An 18,804-nucleotide genomic window follows, 5' to 3' on the forward strand; every position below is an offset into this window, starting at 1 on the left:
AAACGGCCCCAATATACATTTATTAATCATTGCCTGTAATCACCCCAAAGGTGTAGCACCACAGCTCAGCCACAGACACTGGCTGAGAGCAGAAAGTCCCAGCATTCTCCCCAGTGATAGGATCAAGATGTCTATCTGTTCTCTACACCGTCAGCTCTCCTTCCTCAACATCTGGTTTTATTGTGGTGGTTATCTGACCGCATATCCTGAACTTCTTGGCCTCAAAAAGTTTATATCCATCACAGCCTTGAACATTCTCTGCACTTCTACACCTTCTCTACCCAGAATAAATGCCTTTTTTTATTAACCTAACTCTTACCAGCAAACTGTCTGGATCTGTGCAGTCACCTCCTCCTCCTTTACAAGACTTGAAGCAAAGGTACATCTTTAGAGCCTGTACCATCTCTCTCACCATCGGGACTAATCCATAAATGAGTTTCTCTGGGCTGCATACAAGTGACATTTACCTGGATATAACCTAGAATTAGCTCAGAGTGAAACTGCATTGACCCAGAGCAGCGGTGTACATAACAGACACAAGACTAGTCCTGCCGTTCTGCTAAGAAGTCAAAGAAATACGCATGCACACATCAAACTATTGTGCAAGCATGTGTAGAGCTGGGCAGAAATACATCCAGCCCAGGTATCCGAGTCTCCAAGTGCGCCTCTGTGCGCCGAACAAAAGGAGGAAGGAACACCTTTGTGTGAATTTGCTGGCGTAGTTCGCAAGTTATGTATTACAGGTCTTCTCTCTGTTCATTTACAAAGAGGAGGAGAGACTTCACAGCCCTCCACTGCAGCGTTCTCACCCTCAAGCTACGACGGCTGAGGGTCTTTAGAGTCCCTAGGGAACAGCAGATGGGAAGCAGAGGGACACAAACAGATGCGTGAAGGAACACACCTGTGTACCTGCAGACACACACCGGGCTGCGTGTCTGCGGCACAGGCATGCAGGGACAAGCCCCGGCTCCGCCGGTGCCCTTCATTCATTCCCAGAGGAGCTCTCCCGGCTTCTCCTCCGGACGGGTACTCACCCAGCCCTCGAAGGTGTCGCTGGGGGCGGCGGAGCGCAGCAGGTCCTGGAAGTGCAAGGTGCAGTTGGCCACGAAGTCATCGTAGCCGATGGGGGTGTCGTGGAAGACGGAGAGCTCGATCTGATGGCCGTCGGTGACCGTGGCCGAGAACTCCTCGTTGTACGTGGGTTTGTTGGTCTTCTGCTTGGTGCTGGTCTGCCCCACGCGCACCTGGTCCACGCTGACGGTGACATAGGGATCCAGGAGCTGGTAGCCCTTGCGGAAGAGCGAGTGGCGGAGGGACCAGCGGGTGGGCTGCAGCCCCACCGCCTCCCCGATCCGCACCTTCAGGTACCCGCTGAACTTCATGGCCCCGGACATGGCCGCGCCCCCGGGGCTCCCGGGAGCCGGGAGGAGAGCCAGAGCCCGCTCCCGCCGGGAGAGGCACCCAGCCCCTCCTGCCGGGCCGGCGCAGCCCCGCCGCGCCTCCTGAGGGGCCCGGCCGGCGGCACCGCCCCCGGGGCTCCGGCACCGCTCCGGCACCGCCCCGCCCGCCGCTCCGCCGCCCGGCCCGGCCCGGCCCGGCCGCTCCTGCCGCGGGGAGCCGGCTCGGGGACACCTGGGCGTGAGGCGGGGAGGAGCCGCGGAGCGAGGGCGGGGATGGATGGGCGGTGAGCTCACGGCTCTGCCCGTCCCGCCGCTGCCCAGGTGCGGCCCTGCCCGGCCCCGAGAGCGGGCACGGCTCCGCGGGCGAGCCCCGAGACACCCCCGGCTGTGGGGGGCTCCGAGCCCCTGCTCGGCACCTCCCGGGCAGGGCTGGGGCAGAGCAGCGCCCCGGGCAGGCGGCGCTCCCCTCACGGCTCAGGCGGGAGAGCAGGCGCGGAGAACACAGGGATGTGCTGCCTTTGCCGGGTTGTAACAGCCCCGCCGTGTGCGGGTTAATTGAGGGTCATTAACCTGCCCGGCGCTCGGCGTGCAGGGTTGGTTTTAAGGTGGATTTCTTCGGGGGTTTGATCGCACTTAATAAAGCCGGCATTTAATTAGTTTTAATTGCTTTGCAGATTTCACAGCATAAGCGGCGTGAGCTGCGTTGGGAACAATGAAATCCTGCCTTCCCGGTGGCACTGTTCAGCCGGCATCATCTGAATTAGGCTGCATTCCCGAAGATGAAGTCCTTTGAGTGACCCCACCACAGCTGGATGGTGCCAGGACTGGCTGACAGCTTGCAGCCTCTTGTTTTGGTGTGTTTCTTTCTTTTTTTTTTTTTTTTTTCCTTTTTTTGTTTTCCATACCACTCCTCTCACCACTGCTCTGCCATCTTTCACATTCCCTAGCAGGCTGTCTCTGTTTTCTCCCATCCCCTTTCTTCCCTTTCCCCTTTCTCCACGTTGTTTTCTTCTTCTAGAACTCCCAAGTTTCACAGGAACACCAAGCCAAGGCTCCTTCCAAGCCTCAGACAGAGCAGGTTGTCTCTGCCTCCTCTGGACAGAGCAGGTGGAACAGGTTCACTAATGTGATCACTCCTCACATGGAAGCAACTGTTCTGCCAGAAAAACTTGTAGACTCTTAAATGAGACCTCTGACAGTTCTCCTTTCAAGGCTTTTAAGTTCCTTGCTCTGTCACTATTAACTGGAGAAGACGAGTGTTTAAGATTTTTTTGAGATTGGTTAGGACAGCTCATCCTGAGGAGGAATACAGGCTTAGTTGTAGAAACTGCCATCCCAGGTTCTGGGGTTTTGTTTCCAGGAGTGATTGGCTCCAAATCTTTTAACAGCAGGTATGGCCAAGTAAACACAGAGTACTCTCTTCTCATAAAAGACTTGTAGATTTAGGATTTTTGTATTGATGTTCCTTCTGAAATCCATTTTCGCATTAGCTGTGATCATTCGAGGTAATTTTATTTCCCCTGGTTTTAATCTTCATACCTTCTTGGATTCTGGTATCCCACAGCCTTGAGCTGGTCAGAAATAAGTATTTCCTTTTATCAGCTGCATATTTGCTACTGCTTTAGTGTCTGGATTCACCACTTCTTCTTTCATGACACCATAAAATAAAAAAGCCCCTCATTTACCTTTGCAAGAGCACCAGTATCTATAATTTTGTACTTTAACCACTTCTGTCCTTCCTAGTTGTGAGTTGTCCTTTGAAGCCAGGGCAGAATCCATGCTGACCATCATGGGCAACCCAGAGTTCTTAGAAGACTTCACCAGGACTCACTCAGGGCTGCAGACAAGGTTCAAAGACAGCCTAAATTTTAAAGTACCAGCATGGGTGCCCAAAGTGTAAGGCTGAAGTCCTTAGAAAGGCTGAAGCATTCACTCTCTAAATTCCAAATCATCAAATATAGATTTTACTTTACTTAGAGCTCTTTCAAAGGGCTCAGTACAAAGTAGTGAAAAATGTTCAGCACTAGGAGACTATAGTTAAGAGGTAAACATGAATTACAATCACAGGCTGCCATAGTACTGTCAGAATTTCTCTTTACTTTTTCCTCAGTTTCCTGAGCAGGCAGAGATGAAAGTCATCCCAAGCATGACTTGTTAGAAGTAATGGCTGCTTCACATATTTGCTGTCAGAAACAGGGAGAAGACAAAAATATGCTGGTTAAAGGCTCAGACAAAGCCATTTCCTCTACTTGGTCATACAAGGTGAAATACTTTGCCATGCTGGAGTTTCTTCTATAATAGCAATAGGAATGAGGACTTAAAGAACTTTTTCTATACAGTGGTTCATTGGAATCTCATGTGATAACATGACTACCCAGAGCTGAAAACAAACCTAACAAGGATTGTAAAACTCATGGAAAAAAACAGGTGAGCCACAGTTGTATTGCTGGTGAACAGCAGTGTGAGCCAGTTTTCTGCTGGAGGAAAAAATCAATCCTGTGGACTCATATGATGTGAATCTAATTAATTTTGTTTATCCACTCAAACCAGTCTGGAACAGATCATCTCAAACAGCATCTGAACACACCCCTATTCTGAACTCCCAGCCAAAGCCCAAATGTCCTGTTCTCAAAGAGAACTGAGCAGCGACAAGAAGTCAGAACATACCCTGCCTACTCTCCAGACATCCGTGCAGTGGAAAAACATCTCCAGTTAGGTATTTGCTTCCAAGAATCAGAACATCCCTGCACAACATGACCTTGCAAGGCTGAATGCAGCAGCACCATCTGGTGATGGCTGCATTGATCCTCCTTGCACGGCTCTGGGGGACAGTCAGGTCTGCAGGAGTGTGGATTCTCTTCCTTTCCCCAGCAGGACCTTGGAGACCAGGCTCCAGGCATGGCAGGGTGAATCATTCTGTGCCCTCGGGTGCTCAGGGGGGCTGAGCTCTTCCCAGCGCTTCCTGCCAAGCTGGATGGTTCCCTGAGCAGTCAGCCCGTGACACAGAGCTGTTCAAGAACCCACAGAGAAGAGTGAACAGATCTCCTGATGTGCCAGAGCAGCCGTGGTGGGAGCCATGCAGTGGCAACAAGTAGGAAATAAAGCAGAAAGGCAGTGCAATCTGAATTATGGGTAAATTACAGGATAAACAAGCCAGGTTACAGGCAATCTAATTAAGCTGCCACTCTAGGAGAAGGTTGTAGTGTAGTAGTGGAAAACCACCTGTTAAAAAAAACAGCTTAGAGCTCACCAAGAATCAAAAAGACAAGCAGACTATTGGCAATTGTTTGAAACAACTGACAGCAATGCCAAAACTGTCACCCAGGCACTGTATAAATGACATACCATTTATTGTGTGTAAATCTGCTTCTTCCTCCATCTCAAAACATGAAGAATTGATCTAGGAAAGTCACAGAAAAAGATGACAAAGGTGATGAAAGGCAGGAAACAGAGTAGTGAAGGGAAAGAGGATGCCTAGCTGGATATTTCTGAGTCTGGGAAGGAATGAATGAATGAAAAGGAAAACATGAGCAAGATTTGTACAATCATAACCCACATGAGCTGTATGAATGGGAAAAGGATTTTTCATCTTTTCCCAGCCAAGACCTAAAGGACACTTACAATTATTTTGAGGTCAGAGGTTTAAAAACATACAGAAGCAAATGTGTTTTCAGAGAATTCATAGTTATAATTTAGAGTTCATTGCAATAAACAGAGGCCAGAAATATAAACAGCGTTATCCAGGACTAGGTGTTAATGGAGAATAGACTTAATAGTGGCTACTGACTACAAGATAAACCCTGGCCCTGTACTGTAATTTCCATATTTAAGTAAAAAACTGAAGAATGACACCTCCTTAGGCTGGCTCAGGCACCATTCCCTGCAGGTGGTCAAAGATGGGAACAACTCCCTAAGTTTATTCCTGCATTCTTCCTTCAGGTCACAATAACCTTAAGGATAAGTTTATGCAACTTCTCTCTTATGTTTTTTGGAATCTGTCTGAAAAACTTCCAGTTCAGCTCCACAAACAAAGCCAAAGAGTTTGGCCAAGTCCTGTTGTAATATTATGATTTAAGCCTGGCCTCATCTCACACTACAGATATACACAAATTAGAGCCCATTCATGCACCCTGTAAAATTCTCCATTTCTTTTTCCTACCAAACTGTGTGTTATTCTCTTCCCCAGTAACCTATAATTCTGTAATAATTTAGTATCATCCTCATTTGGCAAATTAAGGGCAAAGTCTTAAATGGCTCCACGTTAAATTTCTACCAGACACTGGTTACGTTCAGCAGTGAGTCTGTAAAGCAATGGAAGAATTTTGTCTTTAACAATTACCATTGCAAAAAGTGCCAGTGACACTTTTTGTAACTGAAACTGCAGCTAAATACACTATAAAAAAATCCAAAAATTAAGAGAACTGTAGAGGCAGTTGAAGTAGGAACTAACTGTATTTTGTTCCTCTATTAATTTTAGTCTATTTATACCACTTCCCTTTTATAGTTCTTTCTATAAGACTGCTTGTTAAACCTTTAAACAATGACAGCTGCTGAAGACTGAATATCCCATATGTGGAATCATTTGTGGTCTAGGGAGAAATAAAAAAAAAGAAAAGATCAAATTCCTCTCTAATGATAATAATTATAGGATCAATCCAAAACTCGCTGAAGTCAAAAGCAAAGCTGCCACTCATTTAAGCTATACAAGAATCAGCCCTCGTTTGTATGTTTGCTGTTGATCCTGATTTATTCCAGTGCAAAACAGAAAAAGAGATTGTAGCCTAATATCAGCTTTTCCTGGTTGCCATGCATACTGATTTTCCACTACTAAATTGTAGCTCACCTGATCCTTATTATTTTTTATTTTTTGGAAAACACCAGGTCATTTTATAAAGTGCTGGTATTATAAACTGCAGAATATAGTTTATAAGAGCACTAACTCCTACAAGCCAAGCATTAATACAGCTAATGGCCTGTTTGTTGTATTAAACTGCTCTCATTTGTCTGGGTTCATTAACAAATGCAGTAGTCATTAACTGTTAACAGCAACTCAGTTATTAGATTTTATTACTTGTACAGGAAACACTGGAGAACAAACTGATTGTTCTGGTTTACTGGAGTTTATTTCTTTCCCAGCAGTCTTGCTCTATTATTTATAATTTAGTTTCTCACTTATTCCCGAACATGATGGAAACGCTCAGAAATGGGTTCAAGGCATCCATGTGGACACTCAGTTCACATGCCAGCCCCCTACCCCTGAGCCCAACAAACCTCTCCTCTAAACCACAGAGCTCTGGGGCACCCGGCATCTGCAGTGCCCTCTGCTTTCCTGATTTTTCTGTATTTTTTTGTTGGGCAGCAGCTTCTACCCACATACATAATAATGGAATTTAAGTAAAAGATCCAGTAATGTGTAGGAGGCTGGAAAATCTTCTGCTTCATTCGTGGTTCTCTTTTTCTAATCTACTGAAATCCAACATTCAAGTTTAAAAATGTCTTTTATTTCCTCTTCGTGGGGACTCATGCATCAACTGAGGGTGAATGCTTTCTGTCCCTCATTAACATTTAGTCCAGATCATTGTACAGTTCTCTTCTGGTCTTGTGGCTTACAAATAAGCTTAGAGCCACAGTCTTGCAGATGACTGGGCATGAGGAATATTGCCAAGTATTACTGAGATATGAAAGGCCTTCCCTTCCACATTTTGAATGCTGAAGTCCCCTGATCCACTTTTCTCTCTGCTTTCTTCCCCTTTTTGCAGCTCAAAGCAATGGAGAAACAGCACCAGTGTCAAAATGCCATGAAGGACTGGCAGCAGCTTGTCATGGAAGTGGCTTTCATGTAGCAGTGGGAGCAGCGTTCCTCAGCCTGCAGTGCCATGGTGCACAAATGAGGGAGGAGACACCTAGAAATGCATTGTAGTGCTCTTTGGGAACAGGATCTTCTGGATTCCCTCCAATCAGTGCTGGACCCAGCCTGTGTTGCAAGACACCTATCAGCCCTTCAGAGGTGGAGATGTGTGAAATGACTGTGCTTTTCCCTCTGTGTGGTTGGGTATATTTAATGGCATTGAGATAACTCAATTTCTGAGCTGTTGGTCCTTTCCTACAGCACTGCAGTTATTAATGGTACTTTTAAAGTTGTTCTGTCCTACAAAAGCATACCTGGTCTTGGTGACCCAGCCTGTTCACTAAAGGCTTGGGTCAATCAGATTGGGCCACAACCAGCACAGGCTATTGGTGGCAAATGTGATGCTTAACTCTCTGCAGAGGAAAGGTCATGCTCCTCCAAATTAAGTGATTCACGGTGCAGTATCTGAGTGCATTGCACTGGAGATGCCTCACCAGCCCTGCTCCCGCTTGGCTTGTGAAATGGGATTTTATCATGGTCTGACTACACACAAAGTGGTTAGAGGACAAGCATGGACTTCAAATTTGGTCAAATTACATCAGGCCAGTGCCACCTGCAAGCCCATTCAGATGTTATAGCAGACAATGGATCCAATATGAAGAGGAAAAAGGTGAGAGATTTTGTTAAGAACAGGCTCAAGACACTGCTGGTTTGTACAACCAAGGATTAAAAAGTGCTTCTGTCATCCCTGGGGCAGGGGTTAAAGCCTCTTGTGTATGCCCATGCCTGTGTCTCATGTGGTATGAGCATGGGGATGTTGTAGTGCTGGGGACTCAGAGATATGAGTCAGCTTATCTGCTCCTGCCTATAAACAAGGCACTTGGGATACAGCTTCCCTCCTATCAGCTTCTGATAGCAACTTCCTTCCTACCCTCTTTCCCAAGCCAGCACGTGCTAACATGTTGTGCAACAGAACCGGTTGGACAAGAAATTCAGAAGTACTCTAGGAGCCCAAGGATGTGCACTTTATGCCTTTAAGCAGCAGAGGCTTGCTGGGAATGGCCCCAGACTGTCAGGTGTGTGCATTTACCTTCTGGAAACGGGGTAGAATAAAAGAGCATCTCTGCCTCTTTCAGCTCAGAACATAAAAAATCCTGGGATTTTCCATGAGGAACATAATAAATCCCAGGATTTTTTGTGAGGAGCAGCAGGAGAGTTCAAACACTGAAGAGACACCAGAGTCTTTGTCCACCTGGAGTGCTGCATCCAGCTCTGGGATCTCCAGCACAGGAAGGACATTGAACTGTTACAGATGGTCCAGAGGAGGCCATGAGGATGCTCAGAGGGCTGGAGCTCCTCTGCTGCAAGAGTTGGGGGTGTCCAGCTCCAGGGAGACTTTTTAATAATTAAAGGGGGCTTGGAAGAGAGATGGGGACAAACTTTTAGTAAACCCTGTTGCAATAAGAGTAATGGTTTTAAACTAAAGAGAGTTGATTTACATCAAATACAAGACACAAGAAAGACTCTTTTAAACAAGGGTGGTTAAACACTGACAGAGAAGCTGTGGGTGTCCCATCCCTGGAACATTCAAGATCAGGTTGGATGGGGCTCTGAGCAACCTGATCTAGTTAAAGATGTCCTTGCTCACTGCAATGTGTATCTAATGTTATTCCTTAAGAAGTAGGGTGTTGTTCTTTTCCTGAATAATTTAACTTTGCAAATTTTTAAGTTCTCCAAAGACTGAACTATGAGCTGAGCTAAAACAATAGTAGGCATTGTTTAACACTAAAGCAGACTAAAGAGGAGGAAAAAAAATAAATGTATTAATGTTATGGGGCTATTATGACTACATGTTGCAGACTCATTATATTAGCTAAGAATACTTAACTGAGTTGACTTCTTTAACACTGGCAAAGGATCAACAAGCTCTCAAAGTTCTTTTTTTCAGTCAAGACTGAGCCTGATCTTTCAGTTTCCTATCATGTCTCTCATAACATTTTTTTTTTACTAGAACAAAGTTCCATCTGCCAAGAACTGCATATTCTTTCTTCAAGACCTGAACTCTGTTCTACTGAAATTCAGGCATTGACCAGTAATTTCTATTTATCTGTACATTTTATGGTAACCACAAGATTTGTCATCTTCAGTACCTATAGTACAGATGGAAGTTGAAAAGGCAGCAGGAGAGGGTTAGAAAAAATGGAGTTAAAACATTCTAATGAGAGTACACTATGGAGAATATAATGATGATGAAGGCTGCTCAAAGGGAGAAAGGAACAATTACCTGGACTGGATGACAGGAAGAAAAAGAAACACATAGGAGGTATTCGGCATTATTAACCTTTGAATTCCATCTAAGGAATATTGATTTTTATTCTTCAGTCCATTACAAAGAACTCTTCTCTTGGTTCAGAACCAAACCCCAACACAATCCCCAGCAGAGGATTGCAGTGCTGTGGCAGGGCTGCACTCTGGGATGTGCTGTGCAGGGGATATCTCTGTGCTTTTGCTTTAATCATCACTGAGAGGAAGAAAAAAACCTCTGCATGTACTTTTACTGAGATCTTTAAAATCTCAGTAAAGCACAAGAGCTCTGGGATATGAGGATGCCATCCCAAGGACCCTTTGAGTCAGACTGTCAGATTCCTAATTACTTTAAATAACACTTCTGTTGAGTACAATAAAATAAAATAAAAATAACACACCTATGAGTAAAAGCTACCTGCATGTCCCCATCCCCACTCCATGGTGGTGCCCTCTCTTCCCTTCTTTGGGATCAGAGTGTGCACTCAGCCAGGAAATACCAGTGCAGGCTTGAGCACAATCCTCTCTTCCACAATGCATCGAGAAATTCTCTGATGTCTGTAAAGAATCAGGCAGAAACAATGCTCAGGACCTCCCTGACCATCCCATTTCTGTCCCAAACTCTGCACACAGACAGCAAACTACACACAGGGATGCCTTTCCTGAGCTGCAGCTCACTCTGAATAAGATGGGGAAATAAGAATAGCTGAGGCTTGCTCTAAAACTTCAAGACCTTTATCCAAAAATCTTAGAACTTTTAAAAAACATTTAGAAACCAGAAGGAAAAGCCATGCTGAATAGGACAAAGCACTCCCACAAACACAATGCCACATCAACAGAAGCTCCTAAGAGCAGAGCTATGAAAACCAGGATTTCTTCCCTTGTCACAAACCTCTAGATGGAGCTGCCTCTTTTGTTTTCAAACCAAGCAAGAGCTGCTGAGGTGCTGCCATAAGGCAAGGCAACAGGAATATAAAACTGAGGCATTTGCAAGGGGAGAATGGAATGGGAGCATTATTTTGCATACATGTTGTGCTTTCATTAGATACTCTCAGCTTCTCTATAATTCTTTGAGAAACCAGCTGTGTTGCCAATGCCCTTGCTTGGAAAAGTCACTCCTTCCAATTGGGGGTGAAGAGGCAGATTCAGCTGGAGAGTGCTGAGATCTGAATGTGAAGAATATCCCTATGAAGAGGGAAAGGCTGCAAAAATTTGGATAACAAAGAACTCCTTTTCCTCCCGTAAAGTGGGGCTTCATTTCAGTAAGACCTGCCCCATTCCATGGACAGTGGAAGCAATTTTCCCAGCAGGGCTGGGCAGACTGAAGAGAACTGACAGCCTGTTCAGCCTGCATGATCCCATAAGCCTGGAGAACAAACCTTGAGGGGACCACCATGGGGTCAGATTTGGGATCCTCACAAGAAAGATATTGAGGGGCTGGTGAAGAGAAGGGGATGGAGATGGGGAAGGATCTGGAGCACAAGTCTGATGAGGAATAGCTGAGGGAGCTGGAAGGGCTTCTCTGGAGAAAAGAAGGCTCAAGGGGAGCCTTCTGTCTCTCCACAGCTCCCTGTCATGAGGGTGGAGCCAGGTGGGGGTCAGGCTCTGCTCACAGAGAACAAAATATGTTCCAAAATATAGGACAAAAGGAAGTGGCCTCACCAGAGGAAGTTTAGATTGGATATTAGGAACAATTTCTTCACTGAAAGGGTGGTTAAACTGCCCTAAACAGGCTGTTTGGGGAAGTGATGGAATAATAATAACAGTCCCTGGAAGCCTTCAAAAAACTTTTAGATGTGGCCCTTGGGGACATGGATTAGTGGTGGGACAATGGTTGGATTTGATGACCTAAAAGGTCCTTTTCAATCTAAGTGATTCTCTGCCAGCGCTATGCTATGCAGGAGGAAACACCAAGTGTTGTGTCCCTCTTTGCCCTGCACTATTCCCACCAGGCCTGGGAGCCACAATCCCCTGATTTTGGGAGGACTGAAGAAGCACACATCTCCCTTTAAATGTGACCCTAAAACCACCTGCACCCTGTCACCCTTGCACAGAATGAGCAGCACAAATGGGCAGGATCCAGAGTCAGCATTTCATATTCCCTAATTTCTCGTCAGCCTTAAAAAAGCCCCTGGGAAGACAGAGCATCCCTGTGTTTCACTGCTGCCAGTGCCTATTCCTCTAGAGGGTACCCTCAGCCCACAGGGAGCTCTGCTGAGCACTGCTCCTAATGAAACCTGAAGGCCAGGCCCAGGAAAGTAAAAATAAAACTTTACAGAAAAGCATGCTGTAATTTTATGATGCGCTTTAATTTGATTCTGGTTAGTTAGACCAGCCCCCTGGGCAGGCTGGGACTGCACTGAGCAGCACAGGGCTGTGCTTTCAACTACCAGCTCCAGCCTCTTCCAAAGACATAAACATTACAGCCTCCTGTGCAATCAAACACGAAAATTACTCTGGGGTGTAAATGAAAGAAAACCCAGGAGACCCACAGGAACTCACATTTAAAATACGTATTTAATCTTATTAAATACTTAACAGAAAAAATGTTCAGATCTCTCACGTTATTTGCTTTTTAGTGGTGCCTTAGGGGAGTGAAATGAGCATAGGACTGCCCTGTACTAGGACCTGGGTGAACACCTAGGAAGAAACACACAGCTTGTCATCAAAACAGTCAGTGCATAAGGGAAGAAGGAAAACAGACCAAAAAGGTGAAGAGTGGTGGCCTGAGACACCCTGTAGATGGGACAGAGCCAGGACTGGGACACAGTTCCCCTGCCAGGGTCCCTGTGCTTGGCTCACACTGTCTCAGATGCTCTGTGCTCACAGTGTGCTATGGTCTGGGTTTTCCCTCCTGGGATACAGACATGGATGCACAGCCAGGCCCCCCAGTTCTGCTTCAGCTCAACTAAAGCAGGTCACAGGAAAGGCTGAGCGTGAGTAAACATTAACCTAAACTGTGACCTAGCAAAAAGAACCAAATATTTGGAAATTCCATATTTTCTTTTTTTTTTTTAAAAAATACACCCAGCACTTCAAACTCTGCCTGTTCCAGCACCTCCCATATCCCCAGAGACTGCACTAAGTCTGCACCTGCCACATTCTAAGGGAAGATCAGAGGGATTTAGTGAGGGGTTTGGTTCACATGCTAACACCCAGTTTTCCATTTCATCCCGGAATTCATGCAACTCCATCTAGAAGTGACAGTACAGCAGCAAACTCACTCCTCCCATTCTACATCATATTGGTGCAAGACCTGGCTTCTCCTTTCTATTAAACTGGGATCTGTCCACAGCCTCAGTCCAATGAAAATGGTGTTTATGTGAACGCTCAGAGTCACTGCCAGGGTGTCACTGCTGTAATGGGATTGAGTCAGGAAGAAAATGTTAGGATGTGGAACAGACTGAGGTCCCTCACAGCAAACACTGTGGAAGAAGCATAAAGTAGAAGGGCAGAAGAGAGCTGTTGAACAAAATGAGTTGAAACATTGCAGTGAAAGGTGCTGATTCCCTCCTGGCTCCCAGGGGAAAAGCTGGCTCAGCCCAGAATGGGATTTTGGTCAGCAGAGAAGGGTCAGCAGGCTGGCCACTCTCATGGGATGTGGCACACCAAGGTGCAAATCCAAAGTTTGCAAAAGAATATGAATTTCAGTCTTCACCATCTCTAGGGGTTGTCCTAACCACAGGGCTGTTGGCTATTATGGTACCAGCTCTCTTACATGGTAGTTTTGTAGTATAACAAGAAAAGAAAAAGTTCTCTGAGTTAATAACAGAAAAAATTTCTCTTCAGAGGGCTAAAAAATTTTTGGTTTCCTCATACTAATTTACTTGACATGCCTAAAACCCTCCCTGATGTCTGAAGAGCAAGTTGAAAGGGATCTTTGTGAGCTGAGCACTACTGGATTTGATGTGAGAGCCAGGAAAACCTGTGTGCAGGTCTGTCCTTCCTGCAGAAATTACTGAATTCCCTTTGACATTCCTGGGGAACTTCTCTGTCTGAAAAAGGGATAGAAGGGTCTGTCCTATGACATTAAATGTGACTGTTATAAGACTTGTCCAGATAAAGTTGGTGGTTAACATTTCATTCAAACCATTTTTGTCTTTTTTTTTTTTATTGTCATTATCATTATTTGGTGGGGGAGGAAGGGGGAGAGTAAGAGGAAGGGGAAATAAACCATGACAGATTTTTCACATAAAATTATATGATGTGGTTTTGACTGATATGAACATTTCTGATCTATGTGTCTGTACAGCCCTGCCTGTAAAACATTTCAGGAGCTTTGTGCACAAGATGTGCTCTGACAAAGGTAAATTACACACGAACAGGAGCAATGAATACACCCCCACGTGCTCCCCAAGCTCCCTGTGGGATGGCAGATATCAAAACCAGAACCTGAAAACCCCTTCTGGAGGCTTTACTTACGTGCTTGGAGCTTTCTCCTGACTGATTTGCAAAATGAGTAGCAGAGGAAGAGCTGGCATTTCCCTGCTGATCAGGACAGTGGCTGCACCCTCGTGGCAATCAATGCTCATTTAATGGAAAACACCAGGTGTTTCCATTGGATTGCTTGGTTATATTTTGGCATTCTGTTTATGACAGAGAATTATTTGTTATGAAATCCTTAGTGGTCAATAGCTTCAACTTCATTCTAATTACCAAGGCAGCCAAGTCATATTTTTTCTCCATTTACAGAATTTGTAGGACTATAACCAGAAAGCAAGCCACGAGTGACACAGCCAGTAAACAGTGCAGTTTGCTGACTAGTGTTTGTTTTATAACCTTTGGCATATCTTGATATGTACATAATAACAGTTCTTAACCCATAAATAATATTTTACAGAGGTCACACTATAGTTATTTAAGTTCAGGGGTTTATTTCCCAGAACACTAAGTAGCTGTGAATGAATTATGTTTAGTCTGATCTGCCACAGAAGGGTCATAAACTTACAAGTTGTAGCAAACCATGGAATATTACTCCTGTATGTCAGGCAAACTGTAAATGTAAAAGAATAATACTTGATAAGGGGAAAATCTTTTTTATTTTGTTAAAGTAATATACGTTCCTAGGGAAAGACTGTAAAATCTCATGTTAAGTGACAAGTTGGGCAATCTCTCCACACACAGCTTGTGAATTCTGCTGCTCTCTGGGACTCTCTCTGCATGTCTGAGGGGCTACAAAACCTACTCTGGGCAGGGAATCTTTTTCTTTCTTGGCTCCCTTAGGCTTAGAGTGTCCCAGAATCCACAGGAGGTGATGAGAGAAACTTTAGTGCCTTTTCACAGGGCTAATAAAAAAAGGGGTCACTAAATGCTGCCAAAAGTCTGTTCTGCTCCAACAGCCATGGATAAGGAGAAAGCTGCTACCTCACTTCTTAATATGATGAACATCTCAGGGACTGGGAGGGAAGAAGACTCAGCTGCTGATCATCAGGTGGGGACTTGGATAACTCTGCTCAGAGTTAGGAGGCCACCTGACAAGAGAGGGAAGAGCAGAAAACAGTGGCAGGGAATTGCAAATGAAGAGACCAAAGGGACTGTGGGTTCTGGGAAAGACACCGTGTGCAGAAAACAGGAATTGCTTTTTTCCTGAAGAATGTTGATTTCAGGACCAGCTGAGAAAAAGAACCTGCAAGAGAGAATCAGAAAAGTCTCCCAGGTCCTGAAGACAAGACATAGTGAGAATGAGCCAGACCTGCAAGAGCTCTGCCTCGATCCCCAAAATGAGGAAAGCAGGGAAGTGCATCTGTGTGCTTTTGGTGTTGATTCCTGTAATGACTTCAAAGCAATAATTGAATTTAGAACCTGCTGCAAACGCCAAATTTCTGTGTGCTTCTCCAAAACAGTGACCTGCACAATTAGAGCCCTTGGAAAGGGTAGTTTTAGGTAAAGAGGAAGAAAATGACTGGTCCTGAGGCTGTTCAGCTGCTGTACTGTAAATCCTGTGTCAGGGAAGAGGCAAGAGCTGGACAGAGACCCCACTCAGCTCATTGAATGAAAGGATGTGGGAGAGCCAGCTCAGTGCCCATGGACACCCTCCTGCCCCAGCAGCAGCTGGCACACCCCAGTCCAGGTCACACTTTCTTTCCAGGCCTTCCTGGGCACTGTGCCATCCCATCTTTTTGTCACCAGATGAACTGGAGAAATCTGAGGTCTCTTAAAATTCTGAAAAGGTGACCTTTAAGAGATGCTGTAGGGAGGCAGTGACACACTCCCAAACCAGAAATAAATATGAACCAAGAGGATCAACAATGAAAATCGGATCATTCTGGTTCTCCAAAATTTTTCGACTCCACCAACTACTTTGCTCCTGCTGTCTGCAGGGGGCCTTGCTGTGGAATTCTAGCTGCCCTGGAGACTTCTAAGAGGAGGAGAATAATAAAAATGAAGCAAAAAGTCACCAGCTGCATTTCTCAATTTGCACTCCTAGTGCTGGATGCCTGAATCCAGGGTTAGCTCTTGTGAGGGGGCTGCAGCATGGTGAGACAGGACCTAGTTCACCACCCAGCTGAGCCCTCGGTTATTTACAAGTTGTGTAAATGTTCTGGCACTCCTTCTATACAAAATCAGTCCTGCCCAAATGAATAGTTGCATAGTGGTGGAGGAGATTTTTAAAGAAGAAATATGGCAGTGAATTGCTGAAACTGAAAGCCAGCAGGAGATGCATGCCTAACTTGCCCATTTGCCTTCAGAAACTCCGATGAATTTTGAAATTCATTAACTAGAAAATATAAAATTTGGGTGATTTTTCTTGACTTTTAAGAACTTTAACAACAAATTATTTCTTCTGTGTGTAACCTTTGAAAGAACTCATAAAAACAAGCCTTTTAAACAAAATAGAATCATTCTTCAGGGTCCTGACCAGACTGCAAGTATTCCATTTCATAGCAGCTATTTTATGATGCTGAATTCAAATAGAACTTTAATTTTTGGGGGTGGGGGGCCTAAATCCAAGGGCTTCTGTAAACACCATAACTTTTAAATCCTGTGGCTGGGTCTCATGCTTGGATCACCCTGTGTCTAACACAGGATGAACTCCAGCACAGACTTCTTCCCTTCTTGGGGTGTTCAGTGTGACTGCATCACAGGTATTTCCCATTTCTGTCAGTACAGCAGGAGCCATGCTGCTGCCTCTCTCTCTCAAGGGGGGATTTTATTTACATCTTTCACAGAATCATCACAGAGTGGCTTAAGTTGGAAGGGACCTTAAAAGATTATTTCGTTCCCCTGCCATGAGGAACTATCCCAAGTATTCCACTATCTCAAGTTGCTCCAAGCTCTGTCCAATCTGGCCTTGAAAATTTCCATGGATGGAGCAGCCATAGCTTCTCTGGGCAGCCTGAGCCAGGGCCTTGCCACCTTCACAGGGAAGAATTTCCTTCAATCTAAACATTTCGTCTTTAATTCCATTCCCCCTTTGTCCTATCTCCATCTGCTTGTGTATAAAGTTGCTCTCACTCTTTTTTTATAAGCTCCCTTGAAGTACTGAAAGGAGCTTTAATTTCATTTTACACAGACATCTCTTTCCATAAAACCTGTAGGAATCTCCTGTGAATCCTTACTTTAAATCTTCTTTCTGTCTGATTTGGTTGAAATTCCCTCAAAATGTCACTCAACTTTTATTGGATGAGTGGAAGCCAATAATACAGGTCTGGGAACATGTGATATATTAGGTAATTTTGTTTGTTTCCTTATACAAAACCATAAGGATAATTTCAGCTCTGTTTTATCCCTCACTTCATTTATTGTGAAATTTCAATTGAAAATAATAGGAAAATAAAATAAATTGACTAATCACGACATATCCTATACCCAGACAGGTTTGAGGAACAGAGATCTTGGGCTCCCTGGTGACCCAAACATTTGATGTGTCACCAAATTCTTGTCTGTGCTGTGACCATTCATTTCAGAGACAGCAGCATGAGGTCATGTCATATTTTTAATTACCTGCATTTTAATTGAAGCATTTGAGATTACAGCAAATAACATCACTGTTACAAAAAGCACAATAATTATGTCAAGAATGAAGAGTGGGTGTCTTCTCCCAAGAGGTCCCATGCCCATACCTGGTTCTGTTCAGCATCTGTGACCATCACTTCTTGCTGCCTACACTTACCTGTTACAAGCACAGCAACTCTCTGTTCACAGGAAATTCCACTTTAAGCAGCATTTTTCCATGTCTGTACTTTTTTTGTGAACCAAATACCTAAACCAGTGCCACTGGAATTTCTAGGGGAAACAAAGTCAATTAGTTGGTTGTCTGAACAGAGCTGGATGTGTCCTTCTGAAAATCCTAAGCCTGCAATTTTAGGTGCACCAAAAATTTTTAAAAAATTAAAATTAGACCCCCTTTGTCACTATAACTAAATACACTATATGATAATTCATTTAAGACTCTGTGTTTATCCTTCCTAGACATGAATCATTTCCTAGCACCACAAAGCATCACTCAAGCACCATTCTTTGCTCCCTATAATTTGCAGTGTAGTCAGCCCTGACTAATCATCCTAATTATGTCTGGTACTAAGGACTGCAATTCCCTCCTTCTTTCTTCCCAAACACACGCAGGCAATATTAGCAATACTTTAAATATATGCTATTTTCTTCACAGCTTGCAAAAGTGAAATTTCTAAACTATTATGAAACCATTTTTCATTAATTACAATAGTGCCTAAAAATCCCAAATGCCATTTTTCAACCGGAACACAGAGAGATGTAAAAGCCCTGTAGATGAAAGGCCCAGAGACACAATCAAGTTACAGAAATTTAAATCACCACAGGTCAGCAAAACTATTTACTGAGCACATGCATATTCTTTACCTGTTGTAGTAAGGCATAAAATGCATTAACTCAGACCTCACTTTTTGAGATGTGAGTGTGTTTTACCTTGCTTTCATGGCATGGTCTCAGTGAAGAAGTGCTGCTGAGCATCTTGAGCTCTGCCACAGTTCACCCAGTGTTTGGACAAGGCTCTCAGGCACAAGATGTGATTTTTGGGGCTGTCCTGTGCAGGATCAGGAGTTGGACTCAGTGATCTTTGTGAATCCCTTCCAGCTCAGGTTTTTCTGTGACTTTCTGTGGTGTTAAGGCAGTGTAAGTGATTAGGACACCTGAGCTCATGGCACTCGTATCACCCAGGTGTCACCATCCCTTGGGTGGGTGGGGTACTGCAAAGCACAAAGCCAAACACATGTCCCTCCTGTCACCCTCTGCAAAAAGGGCAGATTCATAGGTAATTAACATGTATTGGCTTGT

At 44.6% G+C, this 18,804-nt stretch overlaps 1 protein-coding gene and 1 long non-coding RNA gene across 4 annotated transcripts in view; one reads left to right on the plus strand and one right to left on the minus strand.

Annotated features, from left to right (window-relative positions):
• PRKCH (protein kinase C eta) overlaps positions 1-1,507 on the minus strand; it is a 147,213-nt gene extending 145,706 nt beyond the window's left edge. The window contains exon 1 of one of the 2 annotated variants that reach the window (XM_086895149.1): positions 1,035-1,498. In XM_086895149.1, the coding sequence (XP_086751275.1) occupies positions 1,035-1,394 (360 nt within the window). In that variant the 5' untranslated portion in view covers positions 1,395-1,498. Of the gene's footprint in view, positions 1-1,034 lie in introns of both variants that reach the window. The other variant, XM_023927374.2, reaches the window with a different exon arrangement.
• On the plus strand, positions 945-9,952 carry LOC147652755 (uncharacterized). 2 transcript variants are annotated; one of them, XR_015288585.1, is made up of 3 exons: positions 945-1,364; positions 2,075-2,254; positions 7,160-9,952. It is a non-coding gene; the product is annotated as an uncharacterized LOC147652755 (long non-coding RNA). The 2 variants fall into 2 exon arrangements; XR_015288584.1 differs by lacking the exon at positions 945-1,364 and adding an exon at positions 1,601-1,721.
• The last annotated feature ends 8,852 nt before the right edge of the window (positions 9,953-18,804 follow it).

The sequence above is a fragment of the Cyanistes caeruleus genome, chromosome 6 (assembly GCF_971803275.1).
Source record: "Cyanistes caeruleus chromosome 6, bCyaCae1.hap1.1, whole genome shotgun sequence".
Lineage (NCBI taxonomy): Eukaryota > Metazoa > Chordata > Aves > Passeriformes > Paridae > Cyanistes > Cyanistes caeruleus.